This window comes from Lytechinus variegatus, chromosome 3 (assembly GCF_018143015.1).
Source record: "Lytechinus variegatus isolate NC3 chromosome 3, Lvar_3.0, whole genome shotgun sequence".
Classification (NCBI taxonomy): domain Eukaryota; kingdom Metazoa; phylum Echinodermata; class Echinoidea; order Temnopleuroida; family Toxopneustidae; genus Lytechinus; species Lytechinus variegatus.
The window spans coordinates 58,767,419-58,787,321 of NC_054742.1; the positions used below are offsets into that span (position 1 = coordinate 58,767,419).

The 19,903-nt window shown below is 37.6% G+C and overlaps 1 protein-coding gene across 1 annotated transcript; it reads left to right on the forward strand.

Annotated features, from left to right (window-relative positions):
- The first annotated feature begins 34 nt into the window (after nucleotides 1-34).
- LOC121411496 lies at nucleotides 35-17,350 on the forward strand. Its single transcript, XM_041604260.1, has 12 exons — nucleotides 35-433; nucleotides 2,688-2,939; nucleotides 3,505-3,978; nucleotides 5,224-5,956; nucleotides 6,596-6,719; nucleotides 8,614-8,832; nucleotides 9,466-9,763; nucleotides 10,947-11,149; nucleotides 11,526-11,651; nucleotides 13,766-13,936; nucleotides 15,946-16,065; nucleotides 17,015-17,350. The coding sequence occupies exons 2-12, from the start codon at nucleotides 2,741-2,743 to the stop codon at nucleotides 17,168-17,170; spliced, it is 2,823 nt and encodes a 940-aa protein (XP_041460194.1). The 5' UTR covers nucleotides 35-433; nucleotides 2,688-2,740; the 3' UTR covers nucleotides 17,171-17,350.
- Nucleotides 17,351-19,903: the final 2,553 nt, after the last annotated feature.

A 19,903-nucleotide genomic window follows, 5' to 3' on the forward strand; every position in this document is an offset into this window, starting at 1 on the left:
AAATCACCAACGGGGAATTTCCCATCCCATTAGCGCATGCGCAGACTTGTCTCGTTGAACACGCACTTCGATTGCACAATACGTGGTAATAATAATAATCAAGTCTAAAAATACAATTAGATGGGTTGGATCTAATCACAAACAAGTAAGACCGACTATAAATATGAAGAGAATTGTTGCAATAGCCATCCTGCGAAAATTGAAACACGACCGTGGTTGTGCTGTGCTGGATATTTCCAGTTCACCAGAAAAAATCTCGAGCTCGCCTTTCCAGTTCCATCCTCATCAATCAAGGCCAAGGAGCTCCAGCTCCATCAAGCTTCAAACTCCTTGATCCTCTCTCCCTTGCCTCTGACGGCTCGATCAGCTCTGGTCACTTACTGTTGTTGGAATCAGAATTGGACTGTCCATAGGCGTAGTCAGCTAGAATCAGGTAGGTATTCTAATTTCGAAAGCCATTAAAGTTAGTCTTAAAAATATTTGATTTCATCCAGAGGCAGTACGCCAGTATTCTGAAAGCTCAATTGGCATTTTGGTATTCTGAAAAGTTACTTAAGTACCCCTTGCCTTATTTATTTGGTAGGGGTGCGTTGCATGCACTTGCAATAGAACGTGCAATAGACAAGTCTCATAGTCATAGTCATAGTTAGTGCTCAATTAGCAGACTTTCCATTGGGGAAAGATAATGGTGATAAGTCTAAGAGGTCCATTAAGTCACCATCTCTAGCTAATTGTGGCTTTCATTTTTTAAAAATATCATATGGGTTTACTACTGTGACCAAAAGAAGGAGAACGTATAAGAAAGGAATAGAATATTAAGGGGAAAAAGGTTTCATAGAAACAAGTATAGGCCTAAAATAAGGAATAGGGAATATATTTGGTAATGAAGAAATTAGAAAAGGGAAAAGGAAACACACAAAAATTGTGTACATAGGGGAAACATGACTATTATTTTTCTATATTTTCTTTTATCATATTGGCATCATACAGTTATATTTTTGCACAGTATAGGCCTATTCATTGACAGTTTATTGAGATTGCCAAATCACGGTAGGTGCAGCAATGTTCACTGATGAATCAAATTTTGTTTCTGACAATAAGAAAATGATAAAAGACATCTCTAGTATTAAAATAAATATTCTCTCCTAGAATAAAATGCACAAAATTTGTCAGTGAGCGATACCATCATTTTCCCCATCTATAAAATGTCATACCTTTTGCACATCCGATTTTAATAGAATTTTCGCTTTATCATGCTTGTCTGATCAGCATTTTGTTGGAGAAGATTTCCCATGTATAATAAAATGAAAAGTGTGTACAAAAAAAGCAGGAATTGATGTTAAGGAAGAATTCCCCATCCCCAAATACAGAGGTACTGGTAAATAAAATCATATTGTAAAAGAAAGAAAGCTACAAATTGCTTCAAATAGGTTTATGTGATAATCAGAATGCGTTCGAAATTGAAAAAAAAATGAAAAGCTACAAAGTTAAAAAGAAAAATGAGAAAAAATTGGACAAGGCAATTAACTTTAACATAACAAACTGCTAATATCTGATGCAAAAACTTCTAGCATATTTATCAGCAAAAATATTCTTTGTAATTGTATCAAGCTCGCGGCGCAGTGCACAGGCAGCACCTGGCCTGGGCGCAGTGCTGCAAGCCAACAAAGTTAAGAGAAACTGCATGCATTTAGAAAATTTTACGTTGTAAGAGCGCATTTGATTGGTCAATTCGGTTCAGGAGGGGAGTGGCCTAAAAGGAGTTAATTGAGAGCTAATAGAGCTTGCAGAATACAAATTTTGGAGGTACATTAGCGCTCAGTTAAATGGGGAACTTATGAGGAAAGTTATATGAGGAAACTTATGAGACTTTTGAAAATACACCACTGTAATTTTTATAAAAAATAACAAAACATAAAGCTTCAGCCAGCACCAGGGCCCACCAAAGCTCTCCTTACGGGGATTGGTAGGCCATATAGGGTAGCACTGCAAAAACTCTTCTATAATGTCAAAGGGAGCTTTTTTGTCAGATTACTCAAATGGATGGAGGAATATAGGAGACCAAGGCAAAGGAGACAAATTTTTTTTTAACCCATTATCAACTCCGGGAAGGCACTCCACCACAAAATGGGTAGGTAAAATGTGCCGCAGGTGAGACAAAAAAGGGGGCTCTGGAACAGGCTTATTGTAAAAAGGAGGGTCTTCGGAACGGGCTTTGGAACTACAAGTGTTTGTGAAAACGGGGGTCATTGGAACGGTTCGCCTGTGTGTGAGTGCGTACGCATTCCTATGGAACGGGCATATATGCCTGTAGGTCGCCCGGTGGCACAGTCGCTGGATGCACGACGGGCAGAGGCGATGGTCAGATAGCGCTCTGCGGGCAGCTTTTCACCAAAAATGCAGCTCATTGTAACAGATCAATGCGGCCAGAACAGCGTTACTAAAAGTACGTGAAGCTTTAGAACGGATTTCTTTCTTTTTCTTGATAAGAAGAAAATGCTATGCTTTGAAACAGAAAATTGAGTGTAAAAATTGGGGTCCTCTCTGCATCACATCCCTGCCAAGCATTATATACTGAGTGCCCCCCCCCCCCCCCCCCCCCCCCCGGTTATCAACTAGATCACAGTTTTCAACAATCCACAGTATAGATGTTGAAGTTAAGTAATTCATTTCTGTATCACTTTCAGGAACAAGTGTAGTCACATTTTCTCTTGATTGAAGAAGAGCTAAAAGCAAGACCATGGTGCGACGAGAAGGGACTCGCTTTGGTGTGTGGACTGGTCACAGTTTGAGAAGATCTGTTCAGTCTCAGAAGGCTGTCCATTCCAGCCAAAATATTGTTGTGAGGGCTTCTACGGATGTGAAGGTCAAACGGGCTCAGAAACAGGCTTCATCTGTGGTTGAGAATCATCTCCAGAATAGGTCATTAAACCTCAAAGGTAAAGAGAACAGCCAATCGAGCATATGCACATTACAACAGCCTAAGTCAGTGATAGTTCATTTCGAGTAAATCAAGTTTTTTTTTGTATACCTTATCTGAGGAGTTTGTTCAGTCTTTCATTCATTTTTGGGCCCTAGCTTTAGGGTAGAATTCTGGAATATGAATTACACAATATCCCATGTTTAACTCAAATTGGCCAAGAGATGGACATGAATTGTTTCTTCAAACATATTCAATTGCTTGCTTGGTTGAATTTCTTTGAGGGATCTTAGTAGGATGATAGAAAATATTTGTCAACTTCTTTATGTAATTTATTTTGGCATATGTACTGTAGTTTTGCTTTATTATTGGTTAAGATTTTCTGAACCTTGAGGAGATTTCTGTTTTAAAGAAACGAAATTCACTCTCCATGCCTAAGAAATTTGATTGAATGCTCACCTTACTTACTATACATCATTGATTATTTTTATTATTATTACTACTTTTATTATAATCACTGTTATTTTTGTATAAGTATTATTATCATTATTATTTTCATTATCATTATTATTATTTTTGTACAGGTTTCAGCAATGAGACAGTCCTCCCATTTTCTCTCAACAAAAACAAGCGATGGGAGGTCGTTGATGCCTTGAAAAAGAATGTAGGAACTCTGTGCTGCCAGGGCGACCGCATCACCGTTAGTGAACATCACATCAGCATTGGCAATCCTGAGGTAGACTGTACAGCCTCTTATGATTCCATGTCCAAGTTCTCTCCAAAGAAGACATATGCAAGGGCAGCAGACCTAGCACCAAAGGAGACGGAACCATCCACCGACCAAGTCGCTGCACAAGACAAGGAATTCGGAACGAAGAACCGAAGAAGACGGCAGAAGAGGAAGGTGAAGGTGGATAAGGTTACCGGAGTCCAAGAAGAAGTGTTCTCGGTCAATGTTAGCTATGCTGTTAATGTGGCTCCACCAAAGCACACGTTGCATACCTTCCATAGGAGAAACAGAACAAATGGATTGGATGTTGGCAATGGTGACAATATTGGTACGTTTCAGGCCTTTATATTTTGATGAATTCAGGGCCATTTACATTTTTATCCACCTTTTTTTTCTCAGATAATGCAGTACAGGCTTGCATTTAGATCAGTTATTTCATCTTGATAGAACTCTGTCAAATTTTCTTTTGAATAAGAAAATTACTGTTTGGTGTTAACATATTTGGCATTATGGACATTTAAGTTATCAGAACCATATGTAATTACAGAATGGTTATTGCATCAATTTCTGAAGGAAGACAATATTAGGTAACTGTATAATCCTGGGGGGGGGGGACTTATGATAAATGTATGATACATATGTGCCATGGTTGAGACCCCCATTTTCAGCCTAAATTTCCATTCCAGAGCATCGCCGATTCAGAAAGCCATAAATATTCCTATTCTTTTCTGTTCCAGAGACCCTCAAATTTGTGATTTCTCGTTCCAATGCATGCCCATTATCAACGACTGAGCCTATTGGACTACTGAACTACAGAGCCAGAGCTCAGAGAGCGCCCGCAGCTAGCTTGTGCTAGCCCGATATGAATCTAGCACATGATCTAGCAAGACACACGCGCACTTCTTTTACATAGCCTCTACTAATCATGCCTACAATCTAATGAGTTCTGGAGACCCCCCCCCCTTTTTGTGGTCAGTTTCAGATTATTGCATTTGTAGCAATCGTTGATCCAATAGCCGTTCTATCAGGAGACCCCTGTTTTAAGACCAAGATATAGTTCCAGAGCCCCCTATTTTTGACTTTGACGTGGCACATAGGTATCATGCTATAATTAGAGTACCAGCCCCCCCCCCCCCCCCCCGATGTATAATAAACCTGTTTGTAATGAAAATCTAGTTTTATTGTGTTTATGGAGCTTTTCTATATACTGCTCACGTAGTGACCTGTATTTCGGCATGGTTTCAGCTATTCAAGGGATAGTCACATACAGTGGACATTTATGGATGTGTTATATGATTCACATCACTCTCTCAGCCTTTATAGTGATAAAATGCTAGCACTGGTCCCAAGAACCTTAAGTTCCTGAAGGGCTGTCACACTTGAAAGTTTGGCCAGCATATGTTGATATTCTATAGGCTGTTGCAAGCCAGATTTATTTCAAATCCCAATTCTACTTATCATTATTACTAAGCTGTTGGTAAGGATTTTATTCTAGCAATCCAAAGGACTTAAAAAGTACATGAAAAAAAATTCTTTGGAAAATATTAATTTCATCTTTATGCATTATTTACAGCCTTGCAGGTAACCAAGCAAGGAACAAAGAAAAGGAACAAGAAAGTGTCAGGCAGTATCTTGGATGACCTTGACTCAGTTAGAGAATATGATGCTGGTGAATACTACTATGATGAAGAAGATGACCAAGAGGTGATGGACGAATCCAGATGTATTCCAAGGTCAGAGGTTACGGCTGTCTTTGGAATGTTTGTAGTAGATACAGATCAGCAGACAGCAGGATTCAATCAGAAGAGGAAGAATCCTACTCCTCCAAGTCCCAGGACCAAGGAACACATCTTCCAGATTGATTTAGAAGAACCCCTGGAATCGGGAGTGACTCCTTTGGAAGTAGAAGATAATGCCGTGTTGACATTTCCAGTCTCAACAGACAACATCCAGCCTGCATCCCTCAGAGGCACATTTAGTGACGATTACCAAGAGGCCTACAGCTGTCCTCGTAGATTTTCCGTCAACATCACGGATAGGGTTGTCAGCAAAGTACAGGCAATCCCGAAACATGGCAGCACCATGTCAGACATGCTGCTCTCAACAGGGTACCAGGTTTTTGTAATCTTCTGCATGCCCGTGCAAGAATCCAGTCAGCACAAGAACATATCCGCTACAGTTGTCGGAGATCGATTTAATCAGATGGATGCAGAGAAGATTTTGTACGGATACCAAGGTGAGATCGGATGTGTATCAGATGCAGTGGACAGGATCACAGAACTTATTGCCACCAAAGTCAAATTCAGGTGAGGAAGATATATCTCATATCATTATATCTATACAGGTCCTTTTAACATTGCACTTAAAATAAATGCATTTAATTTTAAAGTTCATATTTTGGTCTGCATGGTTTGCCTGTGCAGTATGAGAGCATGAGAATAAAGATGTAAAATGTGAAATTTCAGCAAATGTTTGGGAAGGGGTTTTTTCTCCCCTAGACCCTAGAAATATGTAGGGTTAAACAGTCAAAGTAGGTAAAAGTTTATGCTTTTAATCCTTTGCGCACTGATGTTGCAATCTTGCACATTTGTACAATTAAATTCAACAATTATAATAATTAGTTTTCTCCCCTACCTTCAATTAGAGAAGCTAATGAAAGGCAATAGTTCTTCGATAACATCTACGTGTATATAATAATAATAATAAGTATCAAAGGTGCAATGGGAAATCTTGAATTAAAGACACTAACATGGAAACAATTGTCATTATTATCCCCCAAAATCAATTCAGCGTGCAAAGAGTCAACGGTCGTTTGAACGGCGTTTAAATGTTTTGACTCAGCCGTAGATTGCGTATCAAAGATATATCAAAATTTAACCTGGGAGAGTTATCCTACTTTTTAATATGAGAAGGGGATTGATCATTTTAATTTCTATTTTAAACAGGTCAGATGAGTGTAAGCTGAGCATCGGTCAAAAGAAGAAGTCGAGAGGAGTTCCCCTTACCACTGTTGCCGACTCATTGAAATGGGAAAGTGAGACATGGTCACAACAACGCATGTGGAAACAGGTATGATAATAATAATGGTCTTTATTGATACTCAAAAACATTCGTTGCAGCCAAAGGCTGAATTACAAATGCTAGTACAAGGTAAAAAATATAACATATAAATTGACAAAAACGCAAATATACAAACAAGGTATATATCATATATAGGTGAAAAGATAAAAATAAATAAGTAAATAAATACATAAATAAAAACACCCAGTCAATACAGAATGCATAGTGACCTCCATTCGACCTTGCAAAAGTAGCAGGAAACATAAATGAGTGGCGGTATGGAATTAAGTTGGTAAAAAAAAAATCAATAAGTATTTAACACGTGTGAAACGGAAACGGTAAGAATAACAGGGAAAAGAAATGCGTAACAATTGGCAATCCTTGGATAGCCTTTACTGATTACTATGGAGCTTTCTCAAACAATTCCTATATGTGACCTGCCAATCCCAAAACTAACAATAAGTCACCCCAATTAATTTTCTTATTGAGCTTTGAAAAGCACATCATGAGCTTGATATGATATAAAACTTGTCAAAATTAATTGAAGGAGTATTAATAGTAATAATATACCCAGGGTAGCCATACTCACCTTGAGTAGTTCAATGCCAATCCAAAAAGATGGTGGAAAAACTATCAATTTTAAGCATAGAGCATGTAAAACAAACCCAGCAGTATCCCTTATTTCACCACTTTAACCCCAAAAAACTAATTAATCATTAGTTATAGAGACGCTAATCAAAATGCTTTGAACCCAGAAACAACCAGGTGCTAAACTAGTGATTTGTAATGATTGCTGGACACGGCTGCAGCCCTCGATCCGCTTGCTCTGCACCGGCATTGCATGTATTACAATGGAGTAATCAGAGATTGACATGAGACTTCCTCCACTGACTAAAATTTAGATTGAAACGCCAAACTTGCAAAGCTATACAGCATCATCAGTAATCAAAGATGGTTCCAACTGTGACATTAAGAAGATACAATTTATATGAAATTGTAAAAATTGAAATAAATTTCAGTCATTGCAGAATTCTTATGAAGAGAAATCATACCAAGTAATGTACATAAAATGGTACATTCTATGTACCATTTATGTTTCTGGTATGACATTATCAGCTATTAATGCCCCCGCAGACGAAGTCCGTCCGTCCCCCAACTTGGTTTCCATGCAATAACTTGACATATATTAAATGGATTTAAAAAAATGTTTGGTGTGTAGGTAGATGACACCAAAATACATGCTAAGTGCAAATTCGGAGTCCGCAGGTCAAAGGTCACAGCTCATGAAATATGGGAGTTGGTTTCGGCATGATAACTTATGAAATATTCAACAGATTAAAAAATAATTGTGTGTGTAGATCGATGACACCAAAATACAGGCTAAGTTCGAATTCCGAGTCTGCAGGTAAAAGGTCACAGCTCATTATTTATGCGGGTTGGTTCAAAGGTCTAAATTTGTTCATTATATATATATATATCTATATATATATATATATATGCATATTGGTTTCTGCAGGACTTTAAGTTCAATAATTTTAATGAACTTCTGATCGTGTTAAGCGGAGCATATGTGTTCTTTGGACACGTCAAATTTCTTGTTCATACATAATTTTATTTGATTTTATTTATTTCTGTATTCACATCAGAGATGAGTATACAAAATGACATATTCAAAGGTAATAAGTATATAGCGAAACAATAATACATTTGTTTCATGACCATGATAACCGTATCATGCATGTTATTGTTTAATGGGGAAAATGTGTAAGTCTTCGAAAATACCATGACTTTTCCTTTGACATCCAATCTTACAGAATTGTTTAATATTACACACATGAGATTTTACTCTTCAGCATAATTTGTACATATGTATGTAAATTTCCATCTTTCTGATGCCCTGTAGATTATTGCACATGAGGATGATAAGCGCGAAGAGGAATCAAGGATCAAAGAGGAGATCCCTGAAGACCGTGCAGAGACATGTAAGATCTGTTATGTAGACATCTCAGAGGCCTGTCCTGGTACTTATCTTCAGCCATGCAACCATTTATTCTGTGATGGATGCTGGAAGCATTACCTCATTGCCAAAGTGACGCAGGGTGATCCTCGTATTGCCTGCCCGGTAAGTCCAGAAGACTACTAATACTTTCACTTACCAGAGGCGAGGCTCGATAGCTCAGTCGGTAGAGCGGGGGATTCGTAATCGGGTGACCCAGGTTCGATTCCCACTTGGTGTGCTAGTGCCGTTTGGTAAGGCATTAATCCTCATTGCCAGGTCCTTCGGAGAGGACCTTAAGCCGCCGGTCCTCTGGTTGCTTGCTTACAAGCATTCATGCTTTCTTAGCAATCAGGTAAAAAAAAACACCAATCAGTCAATGATAAATGAGTTAACAACATTTAGGTAGACAAAGATGTTTGCTTTACTTCAAAGGGTTAAAAAAAAATGGCTTCAGTAGCTATATTTTAATTTTTTTTGAAAGCCTTTGCCTTTAAGTGCAACATTTTGAACTGTTTGATTGAAGTTGATTGGAGGTGGGTAATCCCATTACAAAGTGTCGGTTTGTCAATTACAACCAAACAATTAATTTTGGGGGCCTAAGGAAATGCTTAGCTGTACAAATGACTTAATGAAATACCCAAATGGTATGATTTTTCTCATCATATTATTAATATGTTAACATGAATTTTAGAAACATGACTTGTTTCTGACACACACTCTGATATAAGAAGTTCCCATTTAATGTTTTTGTTGAAGGAATTCAATTGCAAGGTCCCTGTTGACAGAGTGATCGTGATGTCTCTGGTACCCAGTAAGATCGCATCTTTCCACCTGCAACAGAAGATCAACGCAGCCGTCGCTTCTGACAAGCATTTCCAGTGGTGTCCAAACAAGGGTTGTCAATGTATGGCGAGATTCACTCCTGTAGCATCGGGCCCTCTGACAATCTCATGCGAATGTGGCTCTGTGTGGTGTTCCAAGTGTATGCAAGAAGCCCACTGGCCAGCCACCTGCGCTGAAGCTGCTAAGTACAGGGCAGACAAGGCTTCTATGTGTAAGTGTAACATGTTGGTACAACTACTGGTAAATTGCCGATTGGTTTACACCCACTTGGCCTACTTTCCAATTTGTCTCATCAGACATGATCTAATCATTGTTGTATCTACTTACCATTTGGTCTATTTTTGATTAAGCTCAATCACTAATTTGTCTAATTTCCAGCTGGACTATACCTATTATATCTACTTCGTCTAAAAGAATGCTTGGTCTACATGAACTGCTGAATTGTTCATGAATCAAATTTTCACCAGACAAAGTAAGAAATAAGAAGACAGAGGAAATTGGACTAACTGTGAATTAGACTAAATGAGATTTAGACCAAGTGTAGTGTAGATTAAATAGAAAAAATTAGTCCAAATCGAAAGTACAATAAATGGATGTAATTGTAACCAACACCAACAAATGCTGGTAGACCAAAGGTCTATAGACCTTTCTTCTTTGGGTGCTATCGTCTGCCACCTTTAATTTGAGGGCTATCACTGTAGATCAATGGACAGTACTGACTTCAAAAGCTTGGTGGGGAAAATGATGATGATCTTGTTTGTAATGGTGGTGATGATGATGATGATGGTGATAATGGTAGTGGTGGTGGTGGTGACGACAATGATGATGATAAAGAACAAGATGATGATGATGGTGATAATATTGATATGTGATGATGATTGTGGTGGTGGCTGTGTGGATATAGAATATAATGATAATAGCGGTATTTATAAAGCTCCTTTTTGACTGAGGATACAAAGCGCTGCTATTATTACTCCGGCTTTAGCTCGAGCTGCTATCACAGGCACTCAGTGCATGCAAGGAATTAATCCTGCCGGGTACCCATTCACGTCACCTGGGTCGAGTGCAGCACATTGCGGATAAATTTCTTGCTGAAGGAAAACACGCCATGGTTAGGATTCGAACCCACGGCCCTCTGTTTGAAAGGCGAGAATCAGAACCACTAGACCACGATGCTCCCACCATCCAAAAGTGCTCATAGCATCAGCCCAGCAGTATTTCTAGTGTATTTACAAAAAAAACCCTACAAACTTCAAAATTACACTTTGCAAAAGTAAGATGCATTTAGATCTCATGTTAGAATACCAAGCTACATTCTGATGTGGTCTCATGTCCTGCTTTGTGCTCCATTCACAATTTAATGGAAAATGTCTCAATTTCATTTATTCTATCAGTGACGTGTGTGGCAGGTTTCAATGAAATCCTTGTCGACGAGGTCAGATTCAAGAACTGTCCTGAGTGCAACAATTCCATTGAAAAGATTTCTGGCTGCGATGTGGTGACATGCCCTTGTCAATGTACATTCTGTTGGAGGTGTGGAGACCTGGATTCAAACCATAACATATATGCCTGCAAACAAGCTGCAGTTGATTATGAAGTAAGTTTGACAGAGTGGAAACTAAAGGCCACCTCACACTTTACGACCGGTCCTAAAGAAACAGCATTTTTATATCTGCTAATATTATAAACATATAGAATGATCTTATCCGAGGTTCAGGTTTTACTGTAGAATAGTAATATCAAATTTTGAATAGTTGCAAGCCTTTAGCTAGCAGTGACCATCTGGAATCACACCATTGCTTTGATGTCATTCAGATTCAGAATTGATTATCGCTTTTTATACCTATCGAGAGTAATGAATCATAATGAATTTCATTGAAGTAACAATTCAGAATTTTGGACTGTAGATCGTTTCATGTTTGAATCTTTTCATCAATTTTTATAATGATTTATTCCTACTTGTAATGTTACAGACCTTTGAATTTAATGAAGAGCCCATGGAAGATGTATACCAGCTGTCAGTCATGCATCATCTCAAGAGATCACGAATATACAGTTTTAAAAGGAATCAGCTAGCTCACCAACTGGCCAATAAGGTGGTAAGCATTATCATGAGAGTTTGCCCCAGAAAAAAAAAAGTTTCTCAGTTTCTCAGTCTGGCATAGACAAATGATTTATGTGTTTATTCTATATTCATATATGACACCTAGATACATCCTTGGCATTTGATTGGTTGTTTGATATCCATCATTCAGACCATTTTACAATGACGTCATTGACCGTGCAATTTAGGATCCATACGATTTTTTCCATTGCACGCGATGCGGGCATTATTCGATGTACGCGCCAATCAACCGACCGAGCTCGCACTGCATGACTTTGCTTCAAAAGTGATAAATTTCCTATGAAAAATAATTTAGTTTCAAGTGTCATATAAACCAAATAATGAATGTTCCTTAATTCGTGCAATGGACAGAACACTCCATTCGGTGAAAGATGAAATGAATGATCCATTCAACTCGGCTTTGCCTTGTTGAATGGATCTTTTCATCTTTCACCTAATGAAGTATTCTTTCCATTGCACTCATAAACATTCTTTATTTGTATGATATTTGCCTCTCCACCCTGGTATAGTAAATAAGAACCTAGTAGGAAGGAATTCCTCGAATGCTTGAGCAACTGATAAGGGAAGCTGTGCTAAAGCCGGGGTAATAGTATGCAGCGCTTAGAAACATTGTGTTAAGTGCTTAATAGATGTTGCATATTATTATTATTACATAATCGTAAATAGTGATTTAAAATTTTAGACTACTGACTGAAGTATAAAAACATTGTCTCCTGGGTAATGATTGCTGGTCTGTTTGTGTAGATCATGTCTTGAGATGGCACTAACCAAAATAGATGTGACATATTGGCTTTAAAGGACAAGTCCACCCCAATCAAAAGTTGATTTAATTAAAAAGAGAAAATCCAACAAGCATAGTATTGAAAATTTCATCAAAATCGGATGTAAAATAAGAAAGTTATGACATTTTAAAATTTCGCTTAATTTTACAAAACAGTTATATACACATCCTGGTCGGTATGCCAATGAGGAGACTATGACGTCATCCACTCACTAGTTCTTTTGTATTTTATTAGTGTGAAATATTATAATTTTCTCCTCATTGTCAAGTAAAACAATGATTAATTCCTCCCTGAATAGGGGAATTAGCATTGTTTAATAAAATATGGTTCAGTTGTCAAATCTGTAAAATATGAAATATTGTATAATTCAAACAATGAAAATAAAAGAAATAGTGAGGGATGGACATCATCGACTGGCTCATTTGTATGTCACCGAGATGTGCGTATCACTGTTTTATGAAAAATATGCAAAACTTTAAAATGTCATGATTTTCTTATTTTACATCCGATTTTTATGAAGTTTTCAGCATTATGCTAGTTTGATTTTTCTCTATTTATTCAAATCAACATTTTTCAGGGATGGACTTGACCTTTAAAGCCCATCTAAAGCTTTGGTAAAATGGTCATTAAAGAAAATGAAATTCTTGAAACAAGATAACTTGTGCAAAAAAAGAAAAATCAAAGAACTAGATAAACGAAAGTTTGATCAAAATTGAATGAATATTCAGAAATTTATGAGCATTTGAAGTTTAGATCATTATTGTAATGTAGTTCCTCCTATTGGTAATGTGACAAAGATGTGTGATGTCACATGTGAACAACTTTCCCATTACATTTATATATATATATATCACTTAAACTGCCCCTTATATCACATCTATCAGTAGATCATGTATTCTTTCTTTAGGAGGGCATGTAATACAGATTTTCAAAAAGTATTTTATGGATAAAAATGTTTGTATCACCCTAAAAAAAAGCAAAAATATACATTTTCAGGGTATTTTATAGTGTATCAATGAGACAGTTGTTCACATGTGACATCACAGATATGTGTCACATTACTAATGGGAGGATCTCCACATCATTAGTGATCACAATATGCAAATGCTCAAAAAATTTTCATTATTTGTCAGATTTTCCTCAAACTTGCTTTGAACTTATTCTTTGATTTTTCTGTTCCACAAAAGCGAACTTGTTCCAAAGGTTTCATTCCCCTTTAATGTGAATAAAAATAGATTGTCTTCCAACATTCCTTTGTTACAAAAGTTCATATCTTGATTTCTTTTTTTTATTCTTGTCTGATTAGGCTATTACATTCACCCTTGAGAATGGTCCAGGTCACTGTGACAGACAAGCAACAGACTCCGCATCTTCAAAGGCTCTAACATTCTCGGTACTAAGAGGCAAGGAATCCGGCGTGAAGCTCTTGGAAGAAATAAACAATTTGTTTAAGAAGGCATCAGATTTCCTGTTGGAGGTATGTTTTAACCCACACCCAAGTTGGTTACAGGGGACCGTTTCATGAAGGGACTTGTCAGACATTTTATCCGACAAGTACTGTTTTATCGGACAGTCTCTATGGTAAAAGTACCTCTCAACCAATCATAATCAAGGAAAGTTATCAGACCTGACAACTTGTCGGGTGAAATTGTTGATGAAACACTTATGTTTCTGGGTTGTCTGTCCATCTAGTCGGTCATCTCTTGATTCTCACAATAACTAAAGAACTGATTTACAGATCAAGCGTAACCCCTTTTTTAGTGTATCCACCATGTCAATCAGTTCACGTGGGATTGATGCTGTAAGGACGTTCTACAGGATATGTTTGTGCAAATCATAATTTGCACATATTTTTACGCTATGTGTATCAACGTCGCAATGGATTAACAGGTGATTAATCAGATTATTTTCACATGATCTGCATTCTAACTGCAGATCTGATGTGTTATTTTATAAAGCTAATTAGCTGAAAATAATCCATTGGCCGATGATCTTTAAATACCACTGCAATATCTGAATACTTTACTCTTAATCACTGCAAAGTATGCTGAATATGACCTCAAGTTCGAATAAATGGTAGAGTGGTTTGGAATTTTTCCTCACATCCTAAAAAATCTAAAAATCTGTTTTGGGTAAAAAACAAACTACGAGATTTATATTTTGTTAATATGCTTTCTTCCCATGCTTTTAGAAATAATCTGAGAATTCTGTTTCTAGTTCCTTGCCTGACCCTGTAGTTTTTGTCTCACCTGCGAAGCAAAGTGAGACTATAGGCGCCGCTTTTCCGACGGCGACGGCGGCGGCGTCGTCAACATCAAATCTTAACCTGAGGTTAAGTTTTTGAAATGACGTCATAACTTAGAAAGTATATGGACCTAGTTAATAAAACTTGGCCATAAGGTTAATCAAATATTACTGAACATCCTATTAGAGTTTCATGTCACATGACCAAGGTCAAAGGTCATTTAGGGTCAATGAACTTAGACCATGTTGGAGGATTCAACATCGAAATCTTAACCTGAGGTTAAGTTTTTGAAATGTCATCATAACTTAGAAAATATATGGACCTAGTTCATGAAACTTGGACATAAGGTTAATCAAGTATCACTGAACATCCTGCATGAGTTTCACGTCACATGACCAAGGTCAAAGGTCATTTAGGGTCAATGAACTTTGGCCGAATTGGGGATATCTGTTGAATTCCCATCATAACTCTGAAAGTTTATGGATCTGATTCATGAAACTTAGACATAATAGTAATCAAGCATCACTGAAAATTTTGTGCAAGTTTCAGGTCTCATGATTAAGGTCAAAGGTCATTTAGGGTCAATGAACTTTGGCCGAATCGGGGGTATCTGTTGAATTACCATCATAACTTTGAAAGTTTATTGGTCTAGTTCGTTAAACTTGGACATTAGAGTAATCAAGTATCACTGAACATCCTGTGCGCATTTCAGGTCACATGACCAAGGTCAAAGGTCAATGAACTTTGGCCGAATTGGGTGTATTTGTTGAATAACTATCATATCTCTGTAAGTTTATTGGTCTAGTTCATAAAAAGTGGACATAAGAGTAACCATGTATCACTGAACATCTTGTGCGAGTTAGAGTAGTATTCAAAGTCAGCACTGCTGCTATATTGAACTGCGTGATGCAGGTGAGACGGCCAGAGGCATTCCACCCTGTAGTTGTTTGCCAGATATACCACTGGTATTAAAGTCTCTGAACTTTGAAACACAAGTTTCATGGGGGAAAATTCCACTGCAGCACCAACGTCCTTTGGCAAGGCTTTGGTCTACATTAGCCACTCTCTACTCAGGTTTATAAATGGGTACCCATTAGTGAGGAATTCCATGAATGCCTGATCAGGGTAGCCGTGCTTAAACAGGGCTAAAAGAAAAAAATATGAAATGTTTTGTTAATGTTCCATTTCAACAATAAATCTCCAGAGTTGCAAATCTCGTTTACATGTTTTCTTAATTTCAGGCATATTCCGTCCTAGAATTCTTAGAGATCCATCTTGTGTCTTTTCCTCCATGTGAACAGAAGAGGGAGCTCTACCAGCGGAAAACAAGAATAGCTTTCATTTCTCAACAGCTTGATGATGTAAGTTATACCTTCTACTTCTTAGATGTACAATGTGGGGGCTGCGGAACCAGGGGGGGGGGATGGGGGGAGCCTAAGCCTCCCACTTTCAAAACTGTCCCACAGCCCCTGTCATATGTAGGAGCATCATTGCCGAGTGGTTCTGACTCTATTCTTTCAATCAGAAGGTCATGGGTTCAAATCCTAGTCTTGGCATGTTTTCCTTCAACAAGGTATTTACCCACATTGTGCTGTACTTAATCTAGTTGAAGTAAATGAGTACCAGGCAGGTGTTTCATACAGCTGTTCGTAAGTTAAGAGTGACTTAAAGAACAACTGGTGATCCTTTCTTCTGTTAAATGTTATACACCATTAATGTTCATTGGTGATTATTTAGCGTGACTTAAAAAACGACTGGTGATCCTTTCTTGTGGTAAATCTATTGGCGATGGTTTAGTGCATAGGAAAGGTTCACCAGTCATTCTTAAAGTCACTCTTAACTTACGAACAGCTTTATGAAACAGCCACCTGGTCAGATTAAGTCCTTGAATGCAAAGGGTTGGAATCACCAAGCTCAAGCTAAACCCTGGGGTTATGGACATTAGTGTGATTGAAATACATCATATCATGACAGATTGGGCTATGTAAATACCCAGTATTGTCATGGAAAAGTTGTATGCTTAGTCATGTAAATAAGAAACTTACATTTGTATAAGTTGAAATTTGTAGTCGTAACTTACCTTGTGTAGAATTGGATTGATTTATGTTTTCTTTTAAACATGTATTTGTTTGCACATTGTATGTTTGTATTTTTCAAACGTGTCCACTGGACCCCTTAGAAGAACAGCCTGTGGCCGAAGAGGGCCATCCAGCCCACGAGGGCAAAATAAATAAATAAAAAATATTGGTTTCAATATGTTACTATGGATATGATTTCTTAAAGAGGAGTATTTGTCTTTCATTCCAACAGATCTTGAACCAGAGGATAGGAGATTCCAAAGGGTGTGTGGAGAGGGTTAATATGCTCTATGAGAATGGGAAGAGTTGTCTGTTCTCTCTCGCAAGACTAACTTCAGAACTGAGCAACATGAGAGAAACTCCCATCAATCATGAGTACAGGGAATGATCAGCTGTATGTTTTGTAGACACCCGTAATGGTGCTATAAATCCGGGGTAGTCTTGGAAAAGTTTGCATCTGGAGAGATGATGATTTATAGATACTTACAGTACTATTGTTGTTTTTGTCTCACCTGCATAGCAGAGTGAGACTATAGGCGCCGCTTTTCTGACGGCGGCGGTAGCATCAACATCAAATCTTAACCTAAGGTTAAGTTTTTGAAATGACATCATAACTTAGAAAGTATATGGACCTAGTTCATGAAACTTCGCCATAAGGTTAATCAAGTATTACTGAACATCCTATCATCCTTTGGTCATTTAAGGTCAATGAACTTAGACCGTGTTGGAGGAATCAACATCAAAATCTTAAAGGGGAATCCAGCCTTGGCCATAAAATGTTGTGTTGGGAAGAAGAAAAATAAATTAAACAGAATGGCGAAAGTTTGAAAGAAATCGGACAAGCGATAAGAAAGTTATAGCTGCTTTAAAATTGAGATCACTAATAGTATGTAGATTTCAAATTGGCAACTGGGTAAGTAAATTATGACAAGGGGCAAGGACAACTTTCCCATAGGCCATGTACTTTATTATCAGGGATTTGTGGTTTTCTCCTAAGTACCTATTCCCCTGGGGAAGTAATCTAAATATAATCCTGGTAGTATATTGTTTTATGTCCTCATGAAAGAAAAATATAATTTGAAATAAAACTTTTGGGAAAAATGACATTTTAGCCATAATATGTATTGGAGTACATGGAAGAGTAGTCCTTGCCTTACATCACTATGACATCCCATATGCGGCCAATTTGAAGTCTCCATGGGTATAGCGATTACAATATTTACAACTTTTAAAAATTCATAACTTTCTTGTTGTTTGTCCATTATTGTTCAAACTTTCACCTATCAACTTGTCTGATTTTTCTTTTTCTTATAAAAACAAGTTTTTATTTGGGTTGGATTCCCCTTTAACCTGAGGTTAAGTTTTTGAAATGTCATCATAACTTAGGAAGTATATGGACCTAGTTCATTAAACTTGGACATAAGGTTAATCAAGTATCACCAACCATCCTGCATGAGTTTCACGTCACATGACCAAGGTCAAAGGTCATTTAGGGTCAATGAACTTTGGCCGATTTGGGGGTATCTGTTGAATTACAATCAAAACTTTAAAAGTTTTTGGATCTGATTCATGAAACTTGGACATAATAGTAATCAAGTATCACTGAACATCCTGCATGAGTGTCACGTCACATGACCAAGGTCAAAGGTCATTTAGGGTCAATGAACTTTGGCCGATTTGGGGGTATCTGTTGAATTACAATCAAAACTTTAAAAGTTTTTGGATCTGATTCATGAAACTTGGACATAATAGTTATCAAGTATCACTGAACATCCTGTGCAAGTTTCAGGTCACATGATCAAGGTCAAAGGTCATTTAGGGTCAATGAACTTTGGCCGAATTGGGGGTATTTGTTGAATTACCATCATAACTTTGAAAGTATGTTGGTCTAGTTCATAAAACTTGGACATAAGAGTAATCAAGTATCACTGAACATCTTGTGTGATTTATAGTAGTTTTCAAAGTCAGCACTGCTGCTATGTTGAATCGCGTGATGCAGGTGAGACGGCCAGAGGCATTCCACTTATTATTATTATATTCCAGAGTTACAGTGAAGCAGTTTCATTAGTAAATTGCCAATTGGTTTACTCCCACTTGGTCTACTTTTCATTTGGTCTAATCCTAGTTGATCTTCTTACCATTTGGGCTAATTGCCATAAAGCCCATTTACCATGTTGTCTAATGCCCAGCTAGGCTAGACCCATGTCATCAAATATCCATTTAGTTTAACACTATATGATTAGATGAACTGCTTATGAACCAAATTTTCATTTGAAGAAGTGCAAATAATAAGCAAATGTAGTGGTCATAATGAATGCTTGGACCAATTTGTAATTGGCCTAAATTGACTGAACAAGTGGATATTGCCATGCTGGTCTGATGATTGAAAATTAGACCGTCTTCTTGTAGACAAAGTTGATACAAACCATTTCATAATGCATTGGTTTATCCTTTGATAGGCTTGTAGATCTCTGAGTTTAACCAAGGATTATGACATGAGGCTCTGTCACCTTGTCCTGTACACACCTTGCATGCGACTTGCAGGTGACTACTAATTTTTGCCACCCACAGGTTGCCCACATGGACAGCATCTAGCACATGGCTGCCCATGGAAGTGCATTGTAACTAAGTCTGAGTTGCCCTCAGAAAAGTTTTGAACATGCTCAAAAGTTTGTTGCAGGTGGGTTGTGGGTGATTTGCGTCAAGGCTTGCACGGAAAGGTGTGACAGGTTCTCTGCTTTTATGATCTTTAATGGACTGTTGGACCGTGAGTCTCAAAATTTGAAAAAAAGTTGAGGAAAGCTCAGAAAAAAGCTCAAATTCAGAGCAAGTGCATAGGTAGCAACCTTCTTATGCCGGGAAAGAGTTCTTTACAGGAATGCAACATTGTTATCAGGCAATGTGATGTCTCCACTATTGCCATACTTCTAAAATACAACCTTTTCCGAACTGCCCTCATGTAGATATGAGGTTTTTAAAAGCCCAATAATGATATGTGATGGACGATCCAAGGTGGTATTAGGAATATTAATTACCTGAACACCTTATTATGATGAAGCACATATTCACCCAGTACTTAATTTGAACTTGTTGCTTATAGCCTGTTTTTTTTATATTTTTG